The sequence below is a fragment of the Macaca thibetana genome, chromosome 6 (genome assembly GCF_024542745.1).
Source record: "Macaca thibetana thibetana isolate TM-01 chromosome 6, ASM2454274v1, whole genome shotgun sequence".
In the NCBI taxonomy this organism is placed as follows: Eukaryota; Metazoa; Chordata; class Mammalia; order Primates; family Cercopithecidae; genus Macaca; species Macaca thibetana.
Window position 1 is genome coordinate 124,870,654 of NC_065583.1, and position 23,107 is coordinate 124,893,760.

At 39.5% G+C, this 23,107-nt stretch overlaps 2 protein-coding genes across 2 annotated transcripts in view; one reads left to right on the forward strand and one right to left on the reverse strand.

Moving 5' to 3' along the window:
* Nucleotides 1–10,133, forward strand: part of CDC20B (cell division cycle 20B) — a 58,224-nt gene extending 48,091 nt beyond the window's left edge. The window contains exons 9-12 of the mRNA XM_050794696.1: nucleotides 120–345; nucleotides 4,567–4,692; nucleotides 5,197–5,314; nucleotides 9,933–10,133. Coding sequence (XP_050650653.1) covers nucleotides 120–345; nucleotides 4,567–4,692; nucleotides 5,197–5,314; nucleotides 9,933–10,033 — 571 coding nt within the window. The 3' untranslated portion in view covers nucleotides 10,034–10,133. The remainder of the gene's footprint in view (nucleotides 1–119; nucleotides 346–4,566; nucleotides 4,693–5,196; nucleotides 5,315–9,932) is intronic.
* A 3,900-nt stretch (nucleotides 10,134–14,033) lies between these two features.
* Nucleotides 14,034–21,677, reverse strand: GZMA (granzyme A). Its single transcript, XM_050794690.1, has 5 exons — nucleotides 21,162–21,677; nucleotides 18,310–18,454; nucleotides 16,360–16,501; nucleotides 15,901–16,170; nucleotides 14,034–14,265 (listed from the first exon to the last, which is right to left on the reverse strand). The coding sequence occupies exons 1-5, from the start codon at nucleotides 21,229–21,231 to the stop codon at nucleotides 14,104–14,106; spliced, it is 789 nt and encodes a 262-aa protein (XP_050650647.1). The 5' UTR covers nucleotides 21,232–21,677; the 3' UTR covers nucleotides 14,034–14,103.
* Between the last annotated feature and the right edge of the window lie 1,430 nt (nucleotides 21,678–23,107).

The window sequence follows — 23,107 nt, forward strand, 5'->3', positions numbered from 1 at the left end:
GTGTTTTCAATCTGTCCTAGGGGTCTTTCAGAAGTTTTACTTTGAACTATGCTTTCCTCCATGTTTTCAAATGTTTATGTAGCAACAGGGCTTAATTTTTTTGTTATGTAAACTCACAGTGGGTCAAGATTGGGGCGTGTTTATCATCATGATGTTCGGGTAGCCCAGCATCATGTTGGAACACTTCGCCACAAGCAAGCTGTGTGTGCTCTGAAGTGGTCACCGGATGGCAGGCTGCTTTCCAGCGGCTGCAGTGATGGACTGCTGACAATATGGCCCCACGAGCCAGGTGCCAGTGCACAGGGCCAACCGCTGAAAGTCATACCCCAGTCTACAGCAGTCAAGGTAAGAAACTCAGTAGCTTTCTAGGTTTCCTGTTACTCAGAGACCACTGGGTATCCTTCACATATAAAAAGAAAATCATTAAGCCAATATTTTGAGATTTTTCTTTCTCTAGAATTTGCTTTGGAGTTTGTCATCACTCTCCTGAAAGACAACCCTATTTATGCTTCCCACTGGTCAGATTTTTTAGTTGTAGGTGACTGAAACCAAAGTCAAACTTATGCTTAAGCAAAAAAGTAAATCTATTTTTTCATGTAACTGTGGAGTCCTGGGTACATATGGCTGGTTTTAAATATCAGCTGGATCTAAGGCTTTGAGTAGTGTCATTTGGGCCCATCTTTTTAGCTCTTGGCTCTGCTTATCTCTGGTTTCATTCTTCCTTCAGACTTCATTTTCTGGGCAAGATGGCTCTTGGCAGCTTCAGCTTCAGATTCTTCCAGATGGGTGCTGGATAAGAAGCCATCTTTCCTTATAACTCTGGTGGAAATGTGCCAGGGAGGACCCTAGTCTGCCTTTGGTCACATTCTCATCTCTCAGTTAATAATTGTGGCTAGAGAGATGGGCACACTGACGGGCCTGGGTCACAAGCTCACATGTAAGGAAAGAGACCCATTGTCAGAAAATGGCAGGGTGCTGTGAAGTTAGATCAATGCTCCACCATGTTCTGCATAATTATTTATGTCTCTGACTGTTAAATTCTTATTTCTAGTAAAAAAATCCATACTTTCCTTCTTGAGGAGTTGGTGACACAGATGTATGTCTTGACCTCAACATAGTCCCAGAATATATGTCACTCGCAGAGCAAAGAAATGGTTCTACCTTATTAACAATAAGCAAATTGATTACAAGATGATTTAAAAGTTATTACAGGGCTTCCTAATATAGGATGATGTATGTAGTGACTACTGCCACTACATTGTGCTACCCCGAAATTCCTGGCTTGTGGTTTTTCATGTCTACAGGATATTGAGAATGATGATCAGTCCAAATTCCCACTATTCATTACTTGAAAAAAAGTAGGCAAAATGTATGTAAAATATTCTGTCTGAAAACAACATACAAAAACAAGACAAAAAAATAGTTGAAAACCCAAGCCAAGCAAGACAAGTTACCTTTTTAAATGTCTTGTTGTCAAAAATCTAATGCATTGAACTACTAAATGGGAGTCCTCTTCACTAAGAAAGAGTTTCTGGAAACCAGAGCAAGCCAAGCCTCCTGGCAGTCAGCACCTGGGGAATCACTGAACAGTCACCAGTCATGTCTCTTCAGTCACCAGCTAACCAACTGGTGAAGCAGGAGTAGACTTTGCAGGTTGACATCTTTGTGATTCCTCTCATGGTGTAGCTTCTAATTTTGCCAAAATATTTATTATAAAAGCTATCTAGAACAGTAGGGTATTTAAGAAAATGATTATTAATAAATATAAAAAATATTATCCATCATATGGTAAAACTGGGGTCCGTGGGTTCAGGGGAATTTCTGAGCCTCTTGAAATTGCAAAATTATGTTTTCTGTGAAATAGCCCACTTCTCCAGCCTAATCAGAGGTGGAGAATTGTTATTTGAAAAAGATAAAGCAGGGAACTTTAACTTATGATATATATTGTAGATATTTTATTTTGACTGAGAACATTACATTCACCAGATTTATTAAACTGTACATTCATTCACCATATGAGACGAAGGCCTTTACTTTGAGTGTAGGTAGGCTGATTAGAATTCCTCATTGTCTTTCTTGTATGAACTACAACCATATTTCATTGTTCAAGGTTTCTATTTATAGTATCTGTCTGATTATCTATTGCTGTGCAACAAATTACTCAAAAACTTAGAGGCTTAAAACAATAATAATTTCATTATCTTTTATGGTTTCCTGGGTAAGGATTCTGGGAAAATGTCATTGGAGCAGTTCTGGCTCAGGATCACTCACAAGGTTGCAGTCAGACAGCATCAGAAGCTAAACGTGCTGGGAGCTGCACCAGTTGTTTGCCAGCTGGCTGGGCATGCTCCTTCTTGCAATTTGCATCTTCATGTTGTGTGAGCTGATTTGGGTTTCCTTACAACGTGGTTGCCTCAAGCCAGTTGGAATTTGTGCTTCAGGGAAATAGGTCCAGTGCTTCAGAGAGCAAGGTGAAAGTGGTAATACCTTTTATTAATATAACCAATTTTGCAAGTCATGCAGTGTCACTTGTCACATTTATTGGTTCCAGGTTAGTCACAAGTCCCCCCAGATTCAAAGGTAGAGGAATTAGATTGTACCTATTGATGGAGGGAATGGGCAAGGCTTAGAAGGTCTTGTTGGAGGAAAGACAGTGTTGTAGCTATCTTTGGAAAATACAATCTGCTGCAGAATCTTTAAAGTAGAGTGAGGCCAGGTGCAGTGGCTCATGCCTGTAATCCCAGCACTTTGGGAGGCTAAGGAGGGTGGATGGCTTGAGCCCCAGGGAGATCGAGGCTTCAGTGACCCCTTGTGGTAACACTGCACTCCATCCTGGGCAACAGAGTGAGACTGTGTCTTAAAAAAAAAAAAAGCTTCCAAATTGTTTAATTGAGTTCATAGAAGTAACAATCATCTTTAGTCCAAATAAAGTAGGTGATTTAATTAAACATTTACATGTGATTTGATGAAATCACAGTTATAATAACAAGTTCACCTGTTATAAACAGGTTTGGCAAAACACAGTGGGTTCTATAAACCTACAGCTTAATTAGTGGGAGCAGAAGTGTGGAGCATTCTAGAGAACAGAAGATTAGTATGCTATGGGTAGAAATAAATATATTTTACAGAAGGAGAGGAGAACTTTGGTAAATTTAGCAAGTTGGTTAAATGAAGAATGAGAGGAACTATTGTATATTCAGATGTGTGTTTTTAAAAAATGGACTCAAACTTGTAAGAAAAGCATTAAGATGTAGGTGCTTAAATGGTAAAAAAATTTACATGGTGGGAAATGCTGGAGGAACATAAATACACAGAAAAAAGTTCATTCTTGCTAAGAAGAAAATAAATTACCCTTATAATCTGTTTTATAATTATTATAATTTCACTAGATGTAAAATAACATTTTTAACTTCATGTAACTTTTAGCCAGGGTGAAATTAGTATACCCATTGGATGCTGGTGCTGTAAAAAGTTATAACTGTTTGGAAAATTTTATGTCAACTCTTTTGAACCTTGGAATTTACTTAAAAAATTTGTCAGAAAAAAAAGACATGTAGAATATATTCATTACAGTGTACTTTATGAGAACAGACAACAAATAAAACACATGCAGAAAAACAAAAAAAATACTCCTTTCCAAAAAAAGCAACCCAACCCAATACAAATAAAACCACAATACAACAAAAACCAAAACAGGTCCGGCATTAGCAGAACAAAAATTAATCAGGATACAACAGCACGATGGAATATTATGGGATTGTTAAAAATTATAATTGTGAAAAGTATATTAAAATGTGGAAAAGTGTTTATATGATAGGTGAAAACAACAGAAAATAATCAAATAGTATAAACACTATGTTTGCTACTTTATGAAATATTTTTACATGTAGAAGAGAAGATGCAAAAATGAGGGTGGTTACCAAGATGATTGATAAGGATACATAGATACATACAATTGTAGTATTTATTAAAATGTCCTTTAAAGTGATTGTTATTAGTCATTTTAATTACCAATGTAAATGTGTGATACTAAATCCTATTTTTTAAATTAACTGTAATTATAAATAAATAGAAGGCAATTTTATTTTCTGAACTGCCTTAAGATTTGAAGTGCTTGAGACTTTTGAGTTGTGAGCAATCACATATAGTTCTCTTTTATCTGACCACTACCTGGAACATAAGGACACAGGTAGACAAATCAGAGAAAGCCTGCATTTTCAGAGCCAATTTGCAAGGGCACGTGTGAACTACTCCAGCAGCAGATTTTTGCCCCATAATGTGTATTGCATGTAGCTTTCCAACTGTTATTGCATAGTCTATGTTAAAAAAATCCACAATTGTTATCATAATTTGAGTCATGTTAGGTATCTTCCCTTCCAGAAGTGACTGCTAGTCCCTGAGGAGTAATCTCTAGAGGGTGCAGTTGCTCCTGCCTTTGGATAGCAGGCCCAGGAGAGCTGTGACAGGTGCAGACCTGGGGACTTGCTGCTTACTTAAGTGCATCACATTCATGAGTGCACCTTCTTTGAAGCTGACCTGTCTGTGCTATTATGTGAAACTTTAAAGGCTATGGATTGGTGTCCCTGGCAGTCTGGGGTCCTTGCCATTGGAGGAGGAATGAAGGATGGATGCTTACACATCTTGGATATAAATGCTGGGAAGAGCATACAGACCCCAAGCACAAACTCACAGGTTAATATCTCCTCTGGGCTTCATTTTCATTTCAATCTTCTGCATTCTTGTGAAAATAGTTTATGACAGAGCCTATGCCCACAACAAGCTCTCTTTCTCTATTGAGTCCATAAGGAATTTGAGTTCTCAAGAGTTTCTTTTTATTGTAAAAACCTCTTCATTTGTGAGTTCAAAGTTAATATAATTTGTATTTTCTATTTTTCATATTTCCTTTCTTTCCCATCACTGCTTTGACCATGAACTTTGAGGGTAGTCTGGCTCTTCCTGGCCAATGGTCACAGTTCACTTAAATTCTTCCATTTACTACACCTAAGCCTATTTGTATACTTGATCCTTTGTTGCCTTGGATAAACTTTCCTAGAATGGATGTAATTTCTTTAACATCCTACTCCAGCTGTACTGGAGGTTGGGTCATGGACAGTGCATACTGTCTATAACCAGTTTAAGTATATTCATAAGGAATCAGAAATTGTAATAATTCTGTATTTTTGATCATTATTTCAGATTTGTTCCTTAATCTGGCTACCTAAGACAAAGGAGATTGCAACTGGCCTAGGTACTCCCAAGAATGATGTGACTGTGTGGACTTGTCCCACTGTGTCCAGGTCTGGTGGGTTTTTTGGTAAGCAAATGGGTGAGTAAAATGCCATGCATCTATAGCAAAGTGAGCTGTTGTTGAGGGGAATGAAAGATTTTCTCCTTCCGGTTTTTCTCAGTACATATTTCATCAGAGGTAAAAGTCCTGCATCCACCCTACCTCAGAGAGTGTATAGTTGAATGTTTCTGAATTTGACTAAGGTGGTTCATCACTTTAAATTAAGTCATCTTCTCCTTGCATATGTATATGAATGATGGAGTGGTGATCTTGGGCAGTTTTTGAACTTGAGTTAGCATCACAAATCATTTTATTTTGAAGAAAAACTAATGGTGTAGAATGGGTGGAAGATAAGGCAATCTGAAAGGGCAAGACATTATTATGTGTCAGGAGGCCACTGATGACCATGAGGCTTCCTCTGTGAACATCTGCCCTTTCAAGGTAGACCACTATTCTTCTCAGCTTAGTTCTACCAACTTTTACTGGGTACTTCTTGAGAGAAAGACCCCATGATGGGGAGCAAGACCCAGGCCCTGTCCTCTGGGCCTTAAATCTTTTGTGCAATCTAGAATGTTAAAGGGGGCTCAAGGGTGAGTAGAATATCTCCTCTACCCAGCCCAGGGAAACATGAAGACAAAACTGGTGGTCGGTACAAGAACGGGGCATCCTGTAGAACTCTGATTATATATCCTGTCTTTTTCCTCTCTCCACTCACCCGGCTTCCTGGCCAATCCCTGGGATTTACTTACTCATTATTTATTTATGAAGCATCTATTATGTGGCAGGTACTTTCTAGGGTGCTGGGGATACACAGGTGAACAAGAGAGACAATGTCCTTGCCCTCAGGGAGCCCACACTTTTGTGAGAGGAGACATGCAGAAAACAAATATATACAATGTTAGGTGGTGATAATACCATAACTTTCTTTGGAGATTCTGAAAATGTTAACGGGCAACAACGAAACAGCCTTATCGGGTAGACTTCCTGCCTCTGTTGATGAGCCCGACTGGACCTCAGCCTCAGAATGACCTTTGTATTCTTCAGCTGTCACACTCTGTGGCCTGTATCAGAATACAGGCAACTCTTAGCAGAGCCATTTTGGTGATCAGGTGCAAGTGTAGGAAGAGCATGAGTCATATTTTTTTGCATATTTTAAATCAAAAGACATGCAATTCCCTGGACCTTTTCAGATTAGAGAATTATTGTAAATCAAGCCTTAAAACCTGGTTCTTTACAAAACTAATTCCAGCAGCTAGGCAGGGCCTTCATCTAGGTGGGGGCATGTGATAGGATATTCAAATCAATTTTCTGATGCTTGGAATAAAGAATGTACTTATCAGGTGTATTTCCTTGTTTCTCTGGCCCTTACAAGTGATAAGTACTTTAGTTTTAACTCCTTGTGAATTTTTTCACTAATATTAGACAGAATTTCCAAGAGTGCATTTTAACCTTTTCTCTTAAAATGCTTATAGTTGGAGACGAGGTTACTTTTGAGCTCTTAGACACTCATTTTCATCTCTAACCCATTAGTTCCTTCTACATACAGTATTTCTCAAAAGTGTTTAGCAGTTATACAAAACATGTATACAAAGTTGTTAATACAAAAACATGCCATGTGGTCAGTAAGTTTGGAAATTTGGGGTTAAGCTAGAACAGTTTTTTCTCTTTATTTTCTTTTTATTTAATTTTTTTTGAGGCAGAGTTTCACTCCGTCACCCCGGCTGAAGTTCAGTGGCACCATCTCAGCTCACTGCAACCTCCACCTCTCAAGTTGAAGTGATTCTTCTGCCTCAGCCTCCCTAGTAGCTGGGACTACAGGTGCCAACTACCACTCCTGGCTTATTTCTGTGTATTTTTAGTAGAGATGGGGTTTCACCATGTTGGCCAGGCTGGTCTCGAACTCCTGACCTTAGGTGATCCACCCACGTTGGCCTCTCAAAGTGCTGGGATTACAGATGTGAGCCACTGTGCCTGGCCTGTGTTTTCTTTCTTAAGGACCTTCCAAAGGCTTGGATAGATTATGTGTATTGTGCATCACCAAGAGAAGGTGATAGCATTCGTTGTTTCCCCAAACACACTTGGGAAATCTGTAGTGGGGGGCATCTTGAAGTACTTGTTCCATGAACACACTGAGGGAGCACTGCTGTGTCTCCTGATACTGCCTAGGTATTTAATTTTTATGGCTTTTGTTGTGAGGCTGTGTTTCCATTGTGGGTCAAGAACAGAGCCCTCGACATACACCTGATGATTGGGATCTGGATCAGTGTCTTCAAACTAGGGGTTATGATCATTGGATTATGAATGTAGTGAGTCAAGATCAGCAATAAAAAGTGAGATAGAATAGTATAGATGGGAAAATGGAAAATTAGGTAGTATTTTGTGAAACTTTTGTTATGGTTATGTAGTACATTTATGTGTCTATATATGGGGTTGCTACATAAAACGTAGTTTTGGCTGTGGGTTGTGGTCACAAAGTTTGGAACAAAACTATTCTAGATTCTGGTCACACCTTTACTAAGTTTTACCCTGTTAACCATAGTCATGACTTTTTTTGGGAGGGAAAATTTCAGTTAAAGAGACCTCATCCACCTGACCACAGAAGAAAGGTAACTTATGATTATTCCCACCTATTAAAGAGTTGTAATTTTTAAGCTTTAAAATCGGAGTAGGTAGCTCTTTAGCTTGTAGGGTGAGATCTGGCCTTTGGCTTGGTTTCACCATTCCGTGTATCAATATGTGGTCTCATTTATGACTATAGTTGCAGAAATAGACAACATTTTCATGCTTTCAGTGTCTGTATTCTTAGAACCTGGGAAAATAAACCCTAAAAAGGACCTTTGTCTGACATAAAGAAGACATTTCCCACTATCTGGTAAATTAAGATTGTCACTGATATGCAAGAAAAACTTCAAGAATGCCTTTGCATCCAATCCAAATGCCATTTTTCTAACAAATTCTAGAAGTACCTTTCCAATTTTTAAGTCAAGATAGTTTTCAGTACATGCTTTGGAAAAGATTGGGATTTCCCCCCACCGTTACTCCTTTTCCCTTTTTCTCTTCTTCATCACAACACAGAAGAGTGAAGACATATTTATTACCTATTATATTTATTGAATAGACTTTTCTTTCTTATTAATTTAAAAGCATTAGTGCAGCCTGGGCAACACAGACTCCATTTCTAGAAAAATTACAAAAATTAGCCGGACGTGGTGGCACACTCCCTATAGTCCCAGCTATTTGAGAGGCTGAGGTGGGAGGATCACTTGAGTCCAGGAGGTTGAGGCTGCAGTGAACTGTGTTTGCACCACTACACTCCAGTCTGGGTGACAGAGTGAGACCCTGTCTCAAAATAAATAAATAAATAAATAAATAAATAAAAGCATTAGAGTAATGTTTTATTATATATTTATCCTCTTCTTTTTAAGAGGCTGGATCTTGCTATGTTGCCCAGGCTGGAGTGCAGTGGCTATTCACAGGCTTGATCATAGTGCACTGTAGCCTCAAACACCTTGCTTCAAGTGACCCTCCTGAGTAGCTGGGACTGCAGGCGTGTGCCACTGTGTCCATTTCCTATATTTATCCTTTTAAAACAACTAAATCAAGTTGCTTTTCATTTATATGGTTTTATTATTTTTTAAATAATAGACAGTGGTCTTCCATAAAAAAAGAGATTCTTTGGTCAGGGTTTGGTGTGTGGTCTGAATAGTCAGAGCGTTGAATTGGATCCTAGTTCTGGCTCTGCCATTAATTAGCTGTGTGACCTTTGGCAACACATTTGGTATCCCCAAATCTTTTCCCTCACCTATAAAAGGGGCCTGCATTGTCTTTATAAATGTAAACTTGCTGCTTCAGTTTATCTGATTAGTTTATTGAAAGCTGGGGCCCAGTGGGATACTTCTTGGGGAGGCCTGGGGTATGTGGCAGGAGCATAGCACTGGCATTCGTAGGAATGGGTGGATTAGAGACGACAGAACTAACAACAGTATAGGGCATGAAGGGTGTGGTAGGCTGATAAATAGTCTCCTAAAGGATATCCATGCTAAATCTCTGGAACCTCAGAATGGGACCTATTTAGAAATATTGCATTTGGAGATGTCATTAAGGATCTTGACATAAAATCATCCTGGATTATCCAGGTGGCCCTAAATCCAATGACAAGTATCCTTGTGAGAGACACACAGAGGAGAACAGACACACAGAAGAAGAGGTGATGTGGCCACAGAGGCAGAGCCTGGAGTGATGTGGCCACAGAGCAATGATTGCCAATAGCCGCAAGGCACAGAATCACCTCGAGAGCATCCCTAGGGAGCACCGCCCCTGTGACCCCATGATTTCAGACTTCCCATCTCCAGAACTGTGAGAATCAATTTCTGTTGTTTTAAGCCACCCAGTGAGTGGTGATCTGTTATGGCAGCCACAGGACACTGATACAGGGGCAAGAGCACTGAGGGAGAAAACTGTCCCAGTCAGCCCTGACTGCTGTCTCCCAGCATGGCTCAGTTGGTGGCAGCTCTGAACCTGGTGGGTGTGGGAAAGCCCTTTATCCTGGGATGGGACTCATGACCCCACCTCACATTGCCTATAGTCCTGAGCAGCAGCCCATGTAACGTGGAGGAGTATGAACTGTCTTTCCCTTTTCCCCCAGGCCACAGGGGCAGAGTGCTGCACCTGGCTTTGAGTCCAGACCAGACCCGGGTGTTTTCTGCTGCAGCTGATGGGACGGCCTCTGTATGGAATTGCTACTAGCACCCAGCCCCTTTAGGTTTCAGTTTCCTTATTTCTAAGTGAAGATGATGATGTTGGCTATGTCTTCTCCATGGAGTTTTTATGAGTATCAAACAAGTTGAAATACTCTTCTTGATGTGAATGCCTGTTTTCCTGTTCTTTCTCAGATTGCTTTATTTGCTCTGCTTCCCAGAGATCGACTTCTTTCCTTCTCTGCTTTCCTCTTTCTGCCCCTCTTCCTCCCCCTTTTCTTCTTCCTCCCCTTCTTACCCCTTTCTAGAGATTCATTTTCACTACTTTATTCAGAATAACATCTACAGCAAAGATTTCTACTTCTTTCCCATCTGACTTTTCTCCCTAGCTCCAAACCTCATATTTCTGATTGCCTCGGGATAGTTCCCTTTCGAGATTCTTTCCTGTCTTTAGCTCAATCTCAACACATTGAAAACACGACCCATTCACTTGAAAAACATTTATTAAAATCTCACTATATGCTAGGCAGTATGTTAAGCATGCATATTACTTTCTCTAAAAATCAGTTCTGTAGGAATCTCTTCTCCTCCTGATGGTCTTATCCTTATCCTGGTCCCCTACTCAGGGAACCTCCTGGTTCTTCTCTGTGCTTCCTTGGTTCACCCTTTGCTCTCTTTTCTTTTGTTTCACTTAGTCACATCCTGCGTGCCTGACAGCCAGTCTGCCGTAGTTGCCTTATAACTGTTTCTCTTGACTCCACACCACTGCTAGGTTAAGCATCTAAAAGTCCCGTGCTGATCCTCTCAGTCTCCTGCTCGTAAACTCTCGAGGACACCCTATTACCAAGCGCCTTTGACCTCGGCCTCTGGAGTCCTGAGCCCAGGACTTGAAGTTAGATCTGTTCTTGCCTTGGCTCTGCCATAAATACACCCTGTAACCTTGGATGTGTTGCAACATCTGCAAGGATAGGAATTTGGATTTGATCACTGCTAAGGTTCCTTCAAACTTGATCAGTTCACTGTTCTGTCTTTTGAATGTTAATTCCCATTCATCTCCTATATTAAGACTTTGGTTAAGTCTTGTGATTTCCTGCCTTGTTGGAGCTTTTCTTCTAATCTGAATTCTTGCTTCTCTCTCCTTTTCCTTTACACACCCACACAAGTCCTAACCTCTCCAGGAAGTGTTTTGAAATGATGTTACCTGGGTTTGAGTTCTTGGCATTAGCCTGTATCATCTACCTGGTATTACTATACTATTACAGCTGTTTAAAAAAATCTTATTACTGTCTGAATCATTGGTTATTTTGGTTTTAACATCCTGAGGAGTTTAAATTGAAGGCTTGAGAGAGCATGCATTATATTTTTTGGTGCTCCTTAGTATGTTCTGCATATGACAGATAACAAATATTGGCTGATTATTATTTTTTTTGCTTCGACATGACTTGTTTTTACTAATACATACCCATTCCCTATGCCCCCAAAATCGATACAACATAACAAAAACTTTGAGAATTCAAAAGTAGAATGGTATATACCAGGGGAGTTTAGGACTCTTCTGTTAAATTAGTGTTAATTTGTCAATATATATATTTATTTTCCCTGTTTTTAAAATTTAAATCTGTTTGGTAATGTTAGTAATTCTTGCCTTAGAAAATTTTAGGCCCCTGAAAGCCACAGGTGTGATCGTTTTCTGCAATGCACACTCTTCTTTAATGGTTTTAATTTGATCTTCCTAATAAGCCAGGTATAAACTGTAAGAAAATGTTTAGAAGAAAATGAGCAAAATGATTAGACCATTTCCAGTGTCCCCTGCTATTCTGTTGTGGATACTTCTGTTTTAATACTCTGACGACACTATGTCATGACCAAAGGCCACTTCTCTCAATTAATACTGGCATGTGAACAACAGGCTCTCATTTAAGAAAAATATTAATATATCTGTTACTATGATTAGTTTTGTTGGGAAATTTGGAATATGATTTTCATAAAGAAAAAGGTAAGCTTTCATATAGCACACAAAAGCCTGGGCTACAACTTATTTTTAAATTTTGAAATTAAAAATTTTTCATGGAGTAATAATTCACATATAGTAAAGCACATAAGTCTTAAGTTTATAGCTTGATGAGTTTTAAATTTGTGAATAAACAACTGTGCAACCACCATCTAGATCAAGATATGAACATCTCTAGTACCCTAAAGGGATCCCTCGTGTCCACTCCTAGTTAGCACCTCCACATTTTTCTGACTCCTATCCCCGTGGATTAGTTTTCCCTTATGCCAACTTTTAGATAAATGGAATCTCATCATGTGTATTCTTTTTTATCTCACTTTTCCTCAACATTAAATTTGTGTTGCATAAAACTGAAGTTTGTTCTTTTCATTGCTGTGTAATATTTTATTGTATGACCGTATAACAGTTGTTTATCCATTTTATTGTGTGTGGATATTTGAGTTATTTCTAGTTTTGACTTCCAAGAATAAAGCTGCTATGTACATTCCAGAACACATCTTTGGTGGATAAAAGCACTCATGTCTGTTTGGGATCTACCCAGGAGTGGAATTGCTAGGTCATAGGTTTATATATATGTTGAGTTTTAGTAGACACTGCCAATTTTCCTATGACGTTGTACTAATTTATACTTCTACCAGCAGTTAACAAGGGTTCCATACAACCACTTTTTAAACAGAGTTCAAAATCTGCAGTACGTACTGACAGTAGGGAATATTCCATTCTCTTTTTGCAGTTAAAGTCCTAACTAGCAATGAGGGAATTGTAGCAAGTATTTAAAATATCATCGTAGTTACTCTCTCAGAGCCTCTCTTTTATATAGTAGCACCAGGCCTCCTTTTCTAGTATAAAGATTCATCCCTGGTTGCATATTACAATCACTGGGGAGCTCACATAAAGAATACTACATCCCGGGTCCCACCAAATACCAATTAAATCAAAATGTGTAGAGGTAGGACCTGGGCATTGGTAGTTTTAAAGAGCTTAGTGAGTCTAATGAACGACCATGGTTGAAAACCAATGTACTATTATTTTAGCCAGTCTTTAAGCTATGCTCCTTCCTTTGTTGTTGGTGTTTTATTTTTGCACCTTCCTTTGTTTTAAGAGCCTGTCTCTTAGTGTTGCTGTATGTTATTGGTTTGAATATGCATTATGCATGTATATGTGTGTGTATATGTGTATATATATGTGTGTATGTGTATGTATATACATATGTAGATAAACACATATATGTATATATTGAAATTTGTATTACATAATATATAATATACATATATAAAATTTATATTACTAAAGGGACTATAGAAATTGAAAGAATCTGTTCACATAATAACATCTTGAAGTGACTGCAGGCTGATGACTACCTACTAAATTCACTATGTTGAAAAAATATGATAAGGGCTTTTTCCAAAGAAAACTTTCTGGACACAAGTGAACACTCACTCTCTACTATGGGATGGCAGCCACTGTAACTCTCATGTTGGTTGGATCTACCCAGTCTCAAGAACAAAGAGAACTGAGAAATCACCTAGGTACTCCAAGGCTTAAATGCAAGGCACTGAGAAAGAAGGCTGACTTTCTACTGTATAATTTTCTTGGCTGCCCAAGTACTGTATTTGTATGCCCTAGAATTTGGAAAATACTGTAAGGCATTGCTTGTTTCTTTTTCTCCCATAGACCTAGATTCTTGTGTATAGCATGAAAAGCAGTTGTTAATGTGGAACAATGCCCTATATTTCCTTTTCCAGACTGGCTGCAGACTGGCTGTTCCAGACTGGCTGTTTCTGTTTCCTGTGGAATTGTGGAGCCCTTTACTGCATTTGTTGTTAGACTTGATCTTAGGGTCATTCTTGCTGGATTCTACTGAGACAGAGAGATGAATAATTCAGGAAGCATTCCCATGTCACTTGACGCATAAATGACTCTGGTGACATTGATCACATAATCCCTCCCCCTTGCATTATCTACAAGGCTGCCGTATAACTCTGCTTCACTTTGCTGGAGCAGATCTGCCCACTAAGTTTACAAGAGAGGAAACAGGTACAGTCATGCAAATTGATTTTATTTGTGAAAGCATTAAGAAGCCACAGAAAATGAAATGAAACAGTTATTTAAACTGCCCCCTTGATAGTCATAATTATCCAGCTGAGGTATTTCTTTGAGAGAAGAATATAGACACCAGGCCCACCAGGGTCTCCACATTTATTTTTACGGCCAAAGGAAGTGACCCCTCGGAAAACACCGTTACACAACAAAGGGCTTCCAGAATCTCCCTGGAGGAAAACAAGAGGGGTCAGTGTTCAGCATTACCACTAGTGAAATGGAAGAAATTCTGTAGCATTTAATATGAGTTAAGACCAACCTTGATCTCATTGAAGATAGTGCTTAAAAATTAAAACATTTGGAAATATTTTAGTATTTTTGAATTGGTTCACTTGGTTTATTTATGAGCCAGTGAAAATCAAAATGAAACTTGCACATGTTATCAGCTAATTTTGAGACTGTTGCTCTGCTTTTGGAAAGGAAAGTCTCCTGTTTATTTGTCATTTTCTCAAAATGCTTAATAACTCAAGCGGCAAAATAGTCAAATGCAGATGGTACATTGAAGCAAAGAATAAAAACTATGTTTTCTGGTTCTTCTAGCAGATAGTTGCCTTCCAAAAGAAACAAAACCAAATCAGTCCCTTTCAGGCAAAAGTGGGCCTTATAGAGATACGAAATAAAGAACCATGTTAGAACCCGGGATCCTCCCTGGACAGGTATAGTTCCCCTGCCTGTTACAGTAATGGCATTTGCAGAATTAGTCCTTTAGGTTTAATTCATCAATAGCCAATTTCGGGGTGTTGAGAGAACAGGGAAGGATTGCCAAGCTTCAGTGGTGGCGGGTGGCTGGTGGGATGGCAACTAACATCTTAGTATGCTGCCGTGGCCTTAGGATGCTGCATGTGGGTTCCAAAAGCTTGTGGTTTCCAAAAGCATGAAGGTTCTGGGTTCCTGGGAGCCCAGCGTGGTGGACGAGGGAGGGAATGGGGGAACTAGGGCAGAGAAGAGAAAGTGGACAGGTACTAAAGACAAATGTTTTCTTTTCCTGGGATTTGACTAGCTTTGGTTCTGAAGGCAAGACATAGATCTAGGGAAGGACAGAGACCTTTGGATTTCTCAATCTCTGGTAACTCCCAAACCATGCATACTGCATACCCTTCTTCAGGTAAGACTCTGTAAGGTCTTTGGGACAAATGAGAAATGCAAGCTAGTATTCAGTTTAAAAATCTGTAAAATGTTTCTTCTATTCTTGTCTTTAAGCATGGCCCTATCCCACCCCTTCTCAGGGGGTTTTAGGATGGAAGCTTACACATTTTCTGGTATGAGTCATGCTTTGAACATTGAACAGCATGTTTACTGGGGATTAAACTAAGCTCTGGGAAGCTATAGGGTCTGGCTGGAAATATTCAGCCAGGCTTGACAGACATTTCAGACACGCCGATGTTAAATGGCAGAGGAACGTAGTGGAGAAGGAGAGGGAATGTACTGAAATGGGGAAAGCGTACTGAATGGCCTTGAGGAACCTTAACTTCAACTCTTCTAAGTGTTGTATATCTTCAAGTTTAGATCTCTGTATGTTAATATGAAAAATGAGACCAAACATTGCTTCTTAGTAATTTTTGTAAGAAGTCAAAAATATGTAGTGCATGCACCCCATGCACTAGCAGCGAGCTTCTTATTTTTGATTAATGACTCACTTGAGCTGAGCACATTCATGTATTTGACTGGGGTTTTATTAAACTTATTTCAAGAAACTCTAGGATCCTGTAGAAGCCAGTGCCATGACAAAACAAAGCATGATGTTACATTTTCTCTGTCTGCATGACTTACTTCAATAGCTAAATGTGGGATCTTATTTTACTTACATCGCACGAGTCTTTTCCACCTCGGAGGCTTCCGGCACAAACCATATTCATTCCAATCACAGGGTTAAAATTATAGTGATTTGGATCATTGCAGATTTTTCTGTCTATGATGGTGATATTGACTTCTCTCAGCCTATCGGACTGAGATGCACTATTGTGAATCTTCCCCCACCCTGCAACTTGGCACATGGTTCCTGGTTTCACGTCATCCCCCTTTTTAGGCAGATGAAGGATAGTCACATATTTGTTAATTTTTGCTTTTTCTGTTAGCTGTTGGAAGAAAAACATAAAGTGTTAATGGGATAAGATATTTACATTTTAACTTAAATTATAGTCCAAATTTTCAGGATCCTCTTTATGTGAGTTTTTACAACAGGGGCACCAAGGAAATGTTTTCATGTTGGTGGCCAGATTGTAGAAGGTTCTATGACTTTTGAGAAGACAATCAAAGACACGTACCTGTAAAAGTTTAAGATCACCTTCATGTGTGGCTGGGTCATAGCATGGATAGGGAAACTCTTTCTTAACACGCATTATCTGTTTTTCTCGCTCTTTCCTGGTTATTGAGTGAGCCCCAAGAATGACCTGGGACCTTTTGTCCCTGAGAACAGATACAACATTATTTACTGGATTTATTCTTTGTATTAGCAATTGAGCATATATGCTGATCAGTTTCATTGTCCCATTTGTAAGTATGGAGGTGGGGAGACTTCTTTGTGGCTCAGAAAGAAAATGTGTGCTTTAAAAAATAAAATAATATTTATGAATAAAAGAATGTTTATGAATTCATCGTCATCATCATCACCAACTTGTTTATAAAAAGGTAAACTAGGTTCATTGAAAAACAAGAGAATTCCATGGCAGCAAAGCCAAGCCTTGTGCTTGTCTGCCCCTCTACCCCTGCCTTATTTAGCTGTGATGGAGAATTACTTATTAGCTGTGATGGGAAGCAAAGATCTCAGTAGTCCAGGGACGAAGCAAAAAGCAGCCAATAGTTGTAAAGTAATGTAATGAAGGGGTCTTTTTAAGAAAACAACAAACTCAAATGGGAAAACTTTCAGAAACAGATTGCCCCATGGAGGACCCTATTTGCATGGCATTGATGTTGAAGGGATGGTGGTCTGAAGGAGGGGTTCAGGAGTCTTTTTTTTCTCTTAAAGATTCATTTTGGTTATCAAAATCAAAATGCTTTCTGATGAACTGATGGTTAAGGCTATCATCATTCACAACCTAGTATAAACTACACCAACCAGATTATGCACACTGCCTCTTTTCCATTACATCAGCTGAGATTAGTCTCACTTAAACGATCACATGTACCCCCAACATATGTGCAACTATTATATGTCAATAAAAAGTAAATAATAAAAAATAAAAGAAAAAGACCTTAGAACAGTGCTTTCCAGTAGAGCATATTTTTATGATGAAATGTTCTATTTATCTGCACTAGCCACATGTGGCTACTGAGGACTTGAAATGTGGCTAGTGCGATTGAGGAACTAATTTGATATTTTATTTAACTTTAATTAATTGAAATTTACATAGCTACCTCTAACTAGTGGCTATCATATTGAATGGCCTAGGTTTACAGGCTTGATTTACAGAGTACGAAAAGACAAGGCCTGGGAAGAGGTTGAATGTAGCAGTTGACAGGAGTGAAGAGGTGGCCAAAGATGTGACAGGAATTCACCGAGGCATACAAGAAGGCATTGGACACAAGCTTTCTGTACTTGATGGTTGCACCCAGGGCTCTGAGGGGGCACTGAAAGTTTCACCCTTCCATGCTGAGGCTAATTCTACCTGGGCATGCAGTCATGACAGAAGCAAAGCTCTGCAGCACCTGTACCCAATGGCTTAGTGGAGATCTACAGAAAGAGCTTGTGGATGCTGCTTCCTCATTGCCTGATTCTTTGTGGCAAGTCTGGGCTTAACTTCCTTTTAGGCTTAAGCAAGTGCCTAAAGACTTAAGCGACACGAAGATACATGTGAACCTCCCATGGCTTTAGTGGGATCTACTATTTATTTTATTTTATTTTATTTATTTTATTTTATTTTGAGATGGAGTCTCACTCTTGTTGCCTAGGCTGGAGTGCAATGGCGCGATCTCGGCTCACTGCAACCTCCGTCTCCTAGGTTCAAGCAATTCTCCTGCCTCAGCCTCCAAAGTAGCTGGGATTACAGACATGCACCACCATGCCTGGCTAATTTTGTATTTTTAGTAGAGATGGGGTTTCACCATGTTGGCCAGGCTAGTCTCAAACTCCTGACCTCATGTGATCCACCTGCCTTGGCCTCCCAAAGTGCTGGGATTACAGGTGTGAGCCACTGTGCCTGGTCTGCTCTTTTTATTAATGTTTCCCCAAATTAGAGTATCTTTACAAACTTTTTTAAAAAAACCCAGGCACTTACAAGTTACAGTGAGCTGCAGTCAACACCCAGTCTTCTGCAATCAAAGCCCCAGCACAGATGGTTTTTCTGTCAAGACTAAGTAGGACCATGTAGGGTCTTGAATGAGGAGTTACTTCATTTCCTCCAATAATTTCTTCACAGACATCTGTTCAATGGAAAAAGACAAATCAGATTGGTGTTCAACCCCAAAGAGCTCTACACAAAGTCATGTTTCTAAGACCAGCCATACTTTTTGCACTCAGAGAGGAAGTCTGGTTGAGAGCATTTCTCCTTGTTTTTACTCTATGTAGACCTGCAGACATCTGATGCAAATCCTATTCCTGTTGGACTTTAGGGTCCTGCTCTTCCACACATAGAAGCCAGGCCATTGACTGTTCCAGGATCATTAGGCTAGATGTCACAAACCAGCAACCTCAGGCCCCAGGGCAGAAAGCTCTGCCTTGGTCTTTACCATCAACAGTTGCTGCAGGAGATGCCAGTGGTAGTGACAACCTCAAGTGCCTCCACCCTTTTTGGCTAAGTATTAATTTTGGGGAAATAGATAAGACTTTTAGAAGCCTCATAACTTCCCTTTTAACCCCAAGCCATTGCAAAAACACAGCTTATGAACCAATATTAGCATCATTTGGCTGTGACCCTCCCCCTCAGTCCTTTGGTCATTATGAGAGTTTTGGTTATTAAATTGCACTGTTCTCACTCATAAGTTAAGAAAATAACATCGATTACACCTCCCTTTCAATCTCTAGACCAAACCATGTGGTTTAATCTAAGGTATTTTCCACTGAGATATGGAAGAGAGGAGAGAAGATACTATATGCCGAGAATTCTGCCTAAGTGACATTTCCTTGATGATGATAGTGTAGAAGTAGAGACCCATTGTTAGGGAACAGTGAGAGCTAAACACAAGGCAAACCATACATGCTGATAGATAGAGCACCTTATGTCTTAGTGATACACTCTGAGCTCTCCACCTCCTGCACCAGATGTTCTTGGATTCTCCCAAAATACTTTTGCTGAGACTCATGGTTTCTTGAATAGGGCACAGTGCCTCTTGTTCCATAATTAGGACTAAGTCATTGCCAAATTCACAGGCAAGTATTAATGGCAGCTATAGAAGCCTTTCGTAAGATTTTATGAGGGTGAGAGCAAGGAGGAGAGTGACCACATGAAATGTGGCTAGTGTGATTTGAAAAAGCAGAGGTCTCTGCTTTTAAAAAGGGAACTGGGAGGAAGAAATTCTAGACTCTAGAAATAAAAGGGTAAAGAGCTTATAGAAACAAGAGAACTTCACCCAATCCCAATTTTCCTAGAATGATTCATGTATAGATAGATTTCAACCGTGCCTTGCTTTGCTGTGTCTGTTCCTTATATGGGTCCACACTGCCCTCTCTGAACACAGGAAACAAAGAGGAGCACAGCAGTTTGCTTTTGTTGTTTCCTTTGAAGAAAAGATATGGCTGGATTTATCTGCCCTGTTTTTTTCTGTATGGAGAATTTAACATGCCTGAATATAGTCATACTATGCCCTGCTTATAACATAGCCAACCTTTGTCTCAAATGTCCTGCAGTCTTGTTATTTTTATATTTCTTCCCTCTCTATCTTTTTTTTTTGGGCGGGGGGACAGAGTCCTGCTCTGTCGCCAGGCTGGAGTGCAGTGGTGCGATCTCAGCTCATTGCAACCTCTGACTCTCTGGTTCAAGCAATTCTCCTGCCTCAGCCTCCCGAGTAGCTGGGATTACAGGCACGCACCACCATGCCCAACTAATTTTTGTGTTTTTAGTGGAGACAAGGTTTCACCATGTTGGCCAAGATGGTCTCGATCTCTTGACCTTGTGAACCACCCGCCTCAGCCTCCCAAAGTCTTCTCATATTTAGGTGAATGATAAACCAGAGTTCTTTGGGAATTCCTGGCAAGGTAGGTTATTACATAAGTCCCTGCCTCCAAAAGCTGATGAATCATGGGAAAAACCATGGTTGGCTCCATATTGCTACAGCTCGAGTGTAGTCCTCACTTCCTAGTAGGTTCTTCAAGGGAAATCTGGAGCTCCCCAAGAGCTGTCACCCTTTCAGTGGTGATACCATGAATTATACAGCATTTTAACCCATGCATGCGCAGCTCATGCAAAAGCAGAAATATTGATTACCATTTGGTAGACAAAAAATTAGCTTAATAAAAAATATTATAGCACTCCCAAAGGGTTAATGAGGGAACTGGCCTAATGTCTTAATGTATTGCCAAAGAGTCTCTAGACCTGAGAAATAAGTATAAAAATTCTAATAATTCCTGATTCACTTTTGGTGTCTAGATCAGATTTGTCTTAGTTTTCTTTAAATGATCTATGCATTTTCTGCAGCAGGAAAGGCTGAGTTGACTAACTTGCCACTATTCCTTTCCTGGAAGGTACTATTTGTTTTACTAACACGAGGGTTTTGTTCACTCATTTTTACATTGTCTTTTTTGGCAGTTTTCAAGTTACAAATTGGCAGCAATAAGCATTGGTGGTTCTGCTACCTTTTGCAAAATAATCGTGAGAAGAAAAGATGTTTTTTTCTTCTAAAATACAGAAATATTTAAAATCCAAGAAAGAATGCTATTTAAAAAAAAATAGAGACAGGGTCTCACTATGTTGCCCTGCCTGGACTCAAACTCCTGCGCTCATGCAATCCTTCCACCTCAGCTTTCCTAGTAGCTGGGACTACAGGCATGTGCCATTGTGCCTGGCTAAACATTTTAAGGCTTGGGGGAAAACATCTTCTTTCAGTATAGGAAGGTAATATTACCAAAAGTTCATTGAAAGTCTGCTCCATTTTGCTTCGTGGTCATAATGGAAATGAGAAGAATCAGTCTTACCTTCAGGAATTAGCACAAGAAAAACGACAACTGAGAGAGAGGATGCCAGAAATCTGTAGGAGTTCCTCATTGTGACTGCTGTCCCACATCAATCAACCTGAAAATCTGTTTTCAGTTCTTAACTGCCTCCATCTATATACTGAGAGTAAAAAGGATGTGGTTTCCTTTCTTTTTTTTTTTTTTTTTTCAAATTTCATAGTTTAGCATTAGGAAACCAAATCCAAATAAGTGAGAATGGTGGATGATGGCTCACTGTCAGCAGGCATGTTTTCCTTTGCTAGGACTGTTGAGGGGGGCGCTGGAATTCTACAAGGTGGGAGGGGGGCAAGGGACCTTGTTGCCATCAGAGTACACCAGGGAAGACTGTAAAGTGTCTCAGCTAAGATTTTGAAGATGCTTTCATCATCTGCAATATTATCTACAGTATCCATGACTGGAAACTCTTGAAGACTTAAATTAGAGTTTTAATAAAAGTCCTCAAAATTGGTCACCAATCAAACTTCTTTCTAGCTATCTCCTTGGGTTATATAAGAATTAGCAGGCCAAGTGCAAGGGGAGGACAGGAGGGAGATTTATTTACATAGAGGCTCCTGCCTGGATTTTCCTTCCCCACTTTGTGGTGAGTGTTTATTGTGCTCCTGTCTGGTCTGTGGCAGGTGTGGGGACATGGGCTGGAGGGGGTAGGGGCTCTTGGCCCTTTCCAGCTCTCTGACTGTGCGTTCCTGATTGTCTAGTTTCACAACTTTAGATACTGAAAGTATCTCTTGAGTTTCCCTCCCACCCTCCCTTCCTGCCTTTCTTTCTTTCTTTCTTTCTTCTGAACAGGTTTAGCTGAGAAAAGAAGTGGGAGTCATTTTTGTTCCAATGTTGGGGAATGTCTCGCTCTAAGAAGAGTCAACTTCAGTCCCTGGAGGAACAGTATGCAGTGTACTTTCTATCAGAAATGAGTTCAGCTCTCTTTCTGAGCTGAGGATGTGGTCTCCAATACAATACAAATGGTCAGATGTGCTGTCAGGATGTTGGGTACTGAACCAACCATCCCCATAGTTAACACTCTGATGACTTCAAACCTAGTGGTTACTTCTTTAGAAATCAAGTGACTTTAGAAGGGAGCCCTGCTGAGACCCCTGTGTTTCTTTTTCTCAGATATTGCAAGTGTATCAAAGGTTCATCATTTTCAGTAATAGCAATAAGGTACCCTGCTACTGGGTGAGTAATTTTAGTGCAGACCTAAAAAAGTCAAATTGTAATTAACTACACCTACTGAAAAATTCTTAAAGAAAACATTGACAATTTTGTTTATTTTTATGTGAATGGTTGCTCTTCTTCCATTTATGTTGACTTCTAACAACTTTATGAGACATAATTCACACACCATAAAGGTCACCCATTAGAGCATATGAGTCAATGGATTTTAGTATATTTGCAGAGTCGTGCAGCCATCACCATAATCTAATTCTAGAACATCTTCATTATCCCCGAAGAAGCCTTGTATCCATTAGCAGTCACTCTCTTTAGGCAACCTGCAATCTATGTCTCTATGGAATTTGCCTATTCTGGACATTTCTTATAAATGAACCATACAGTATGTGGTCTTTTGTGACTGACTGTGTTCTCTTAGCATAATGCTTTTGAGTTTCATCTACAGCATAACATGTATCAGTACTTCATTCCTTTTTATTACCAAATAATCCGTCATATGGATATAGCACATTTTATTTGTCCATTCATTGGTTGATGGACATTTGGGTTGTTTCCCCTTTTTAGCTATTATGAATAATGCTTCTGTGAACATTTATGTACAAATCTTTATGTGGACATATGTTCTGATTTCTGTTGGGTCTATACCTAAGAGTGGAATTGCTTGGTCATGTGGTAACTGTATATTTAACATTTTGAGAAACTTCTAAACTGTTTTCCAAAGTGGCTGTATCAATTTATATTTC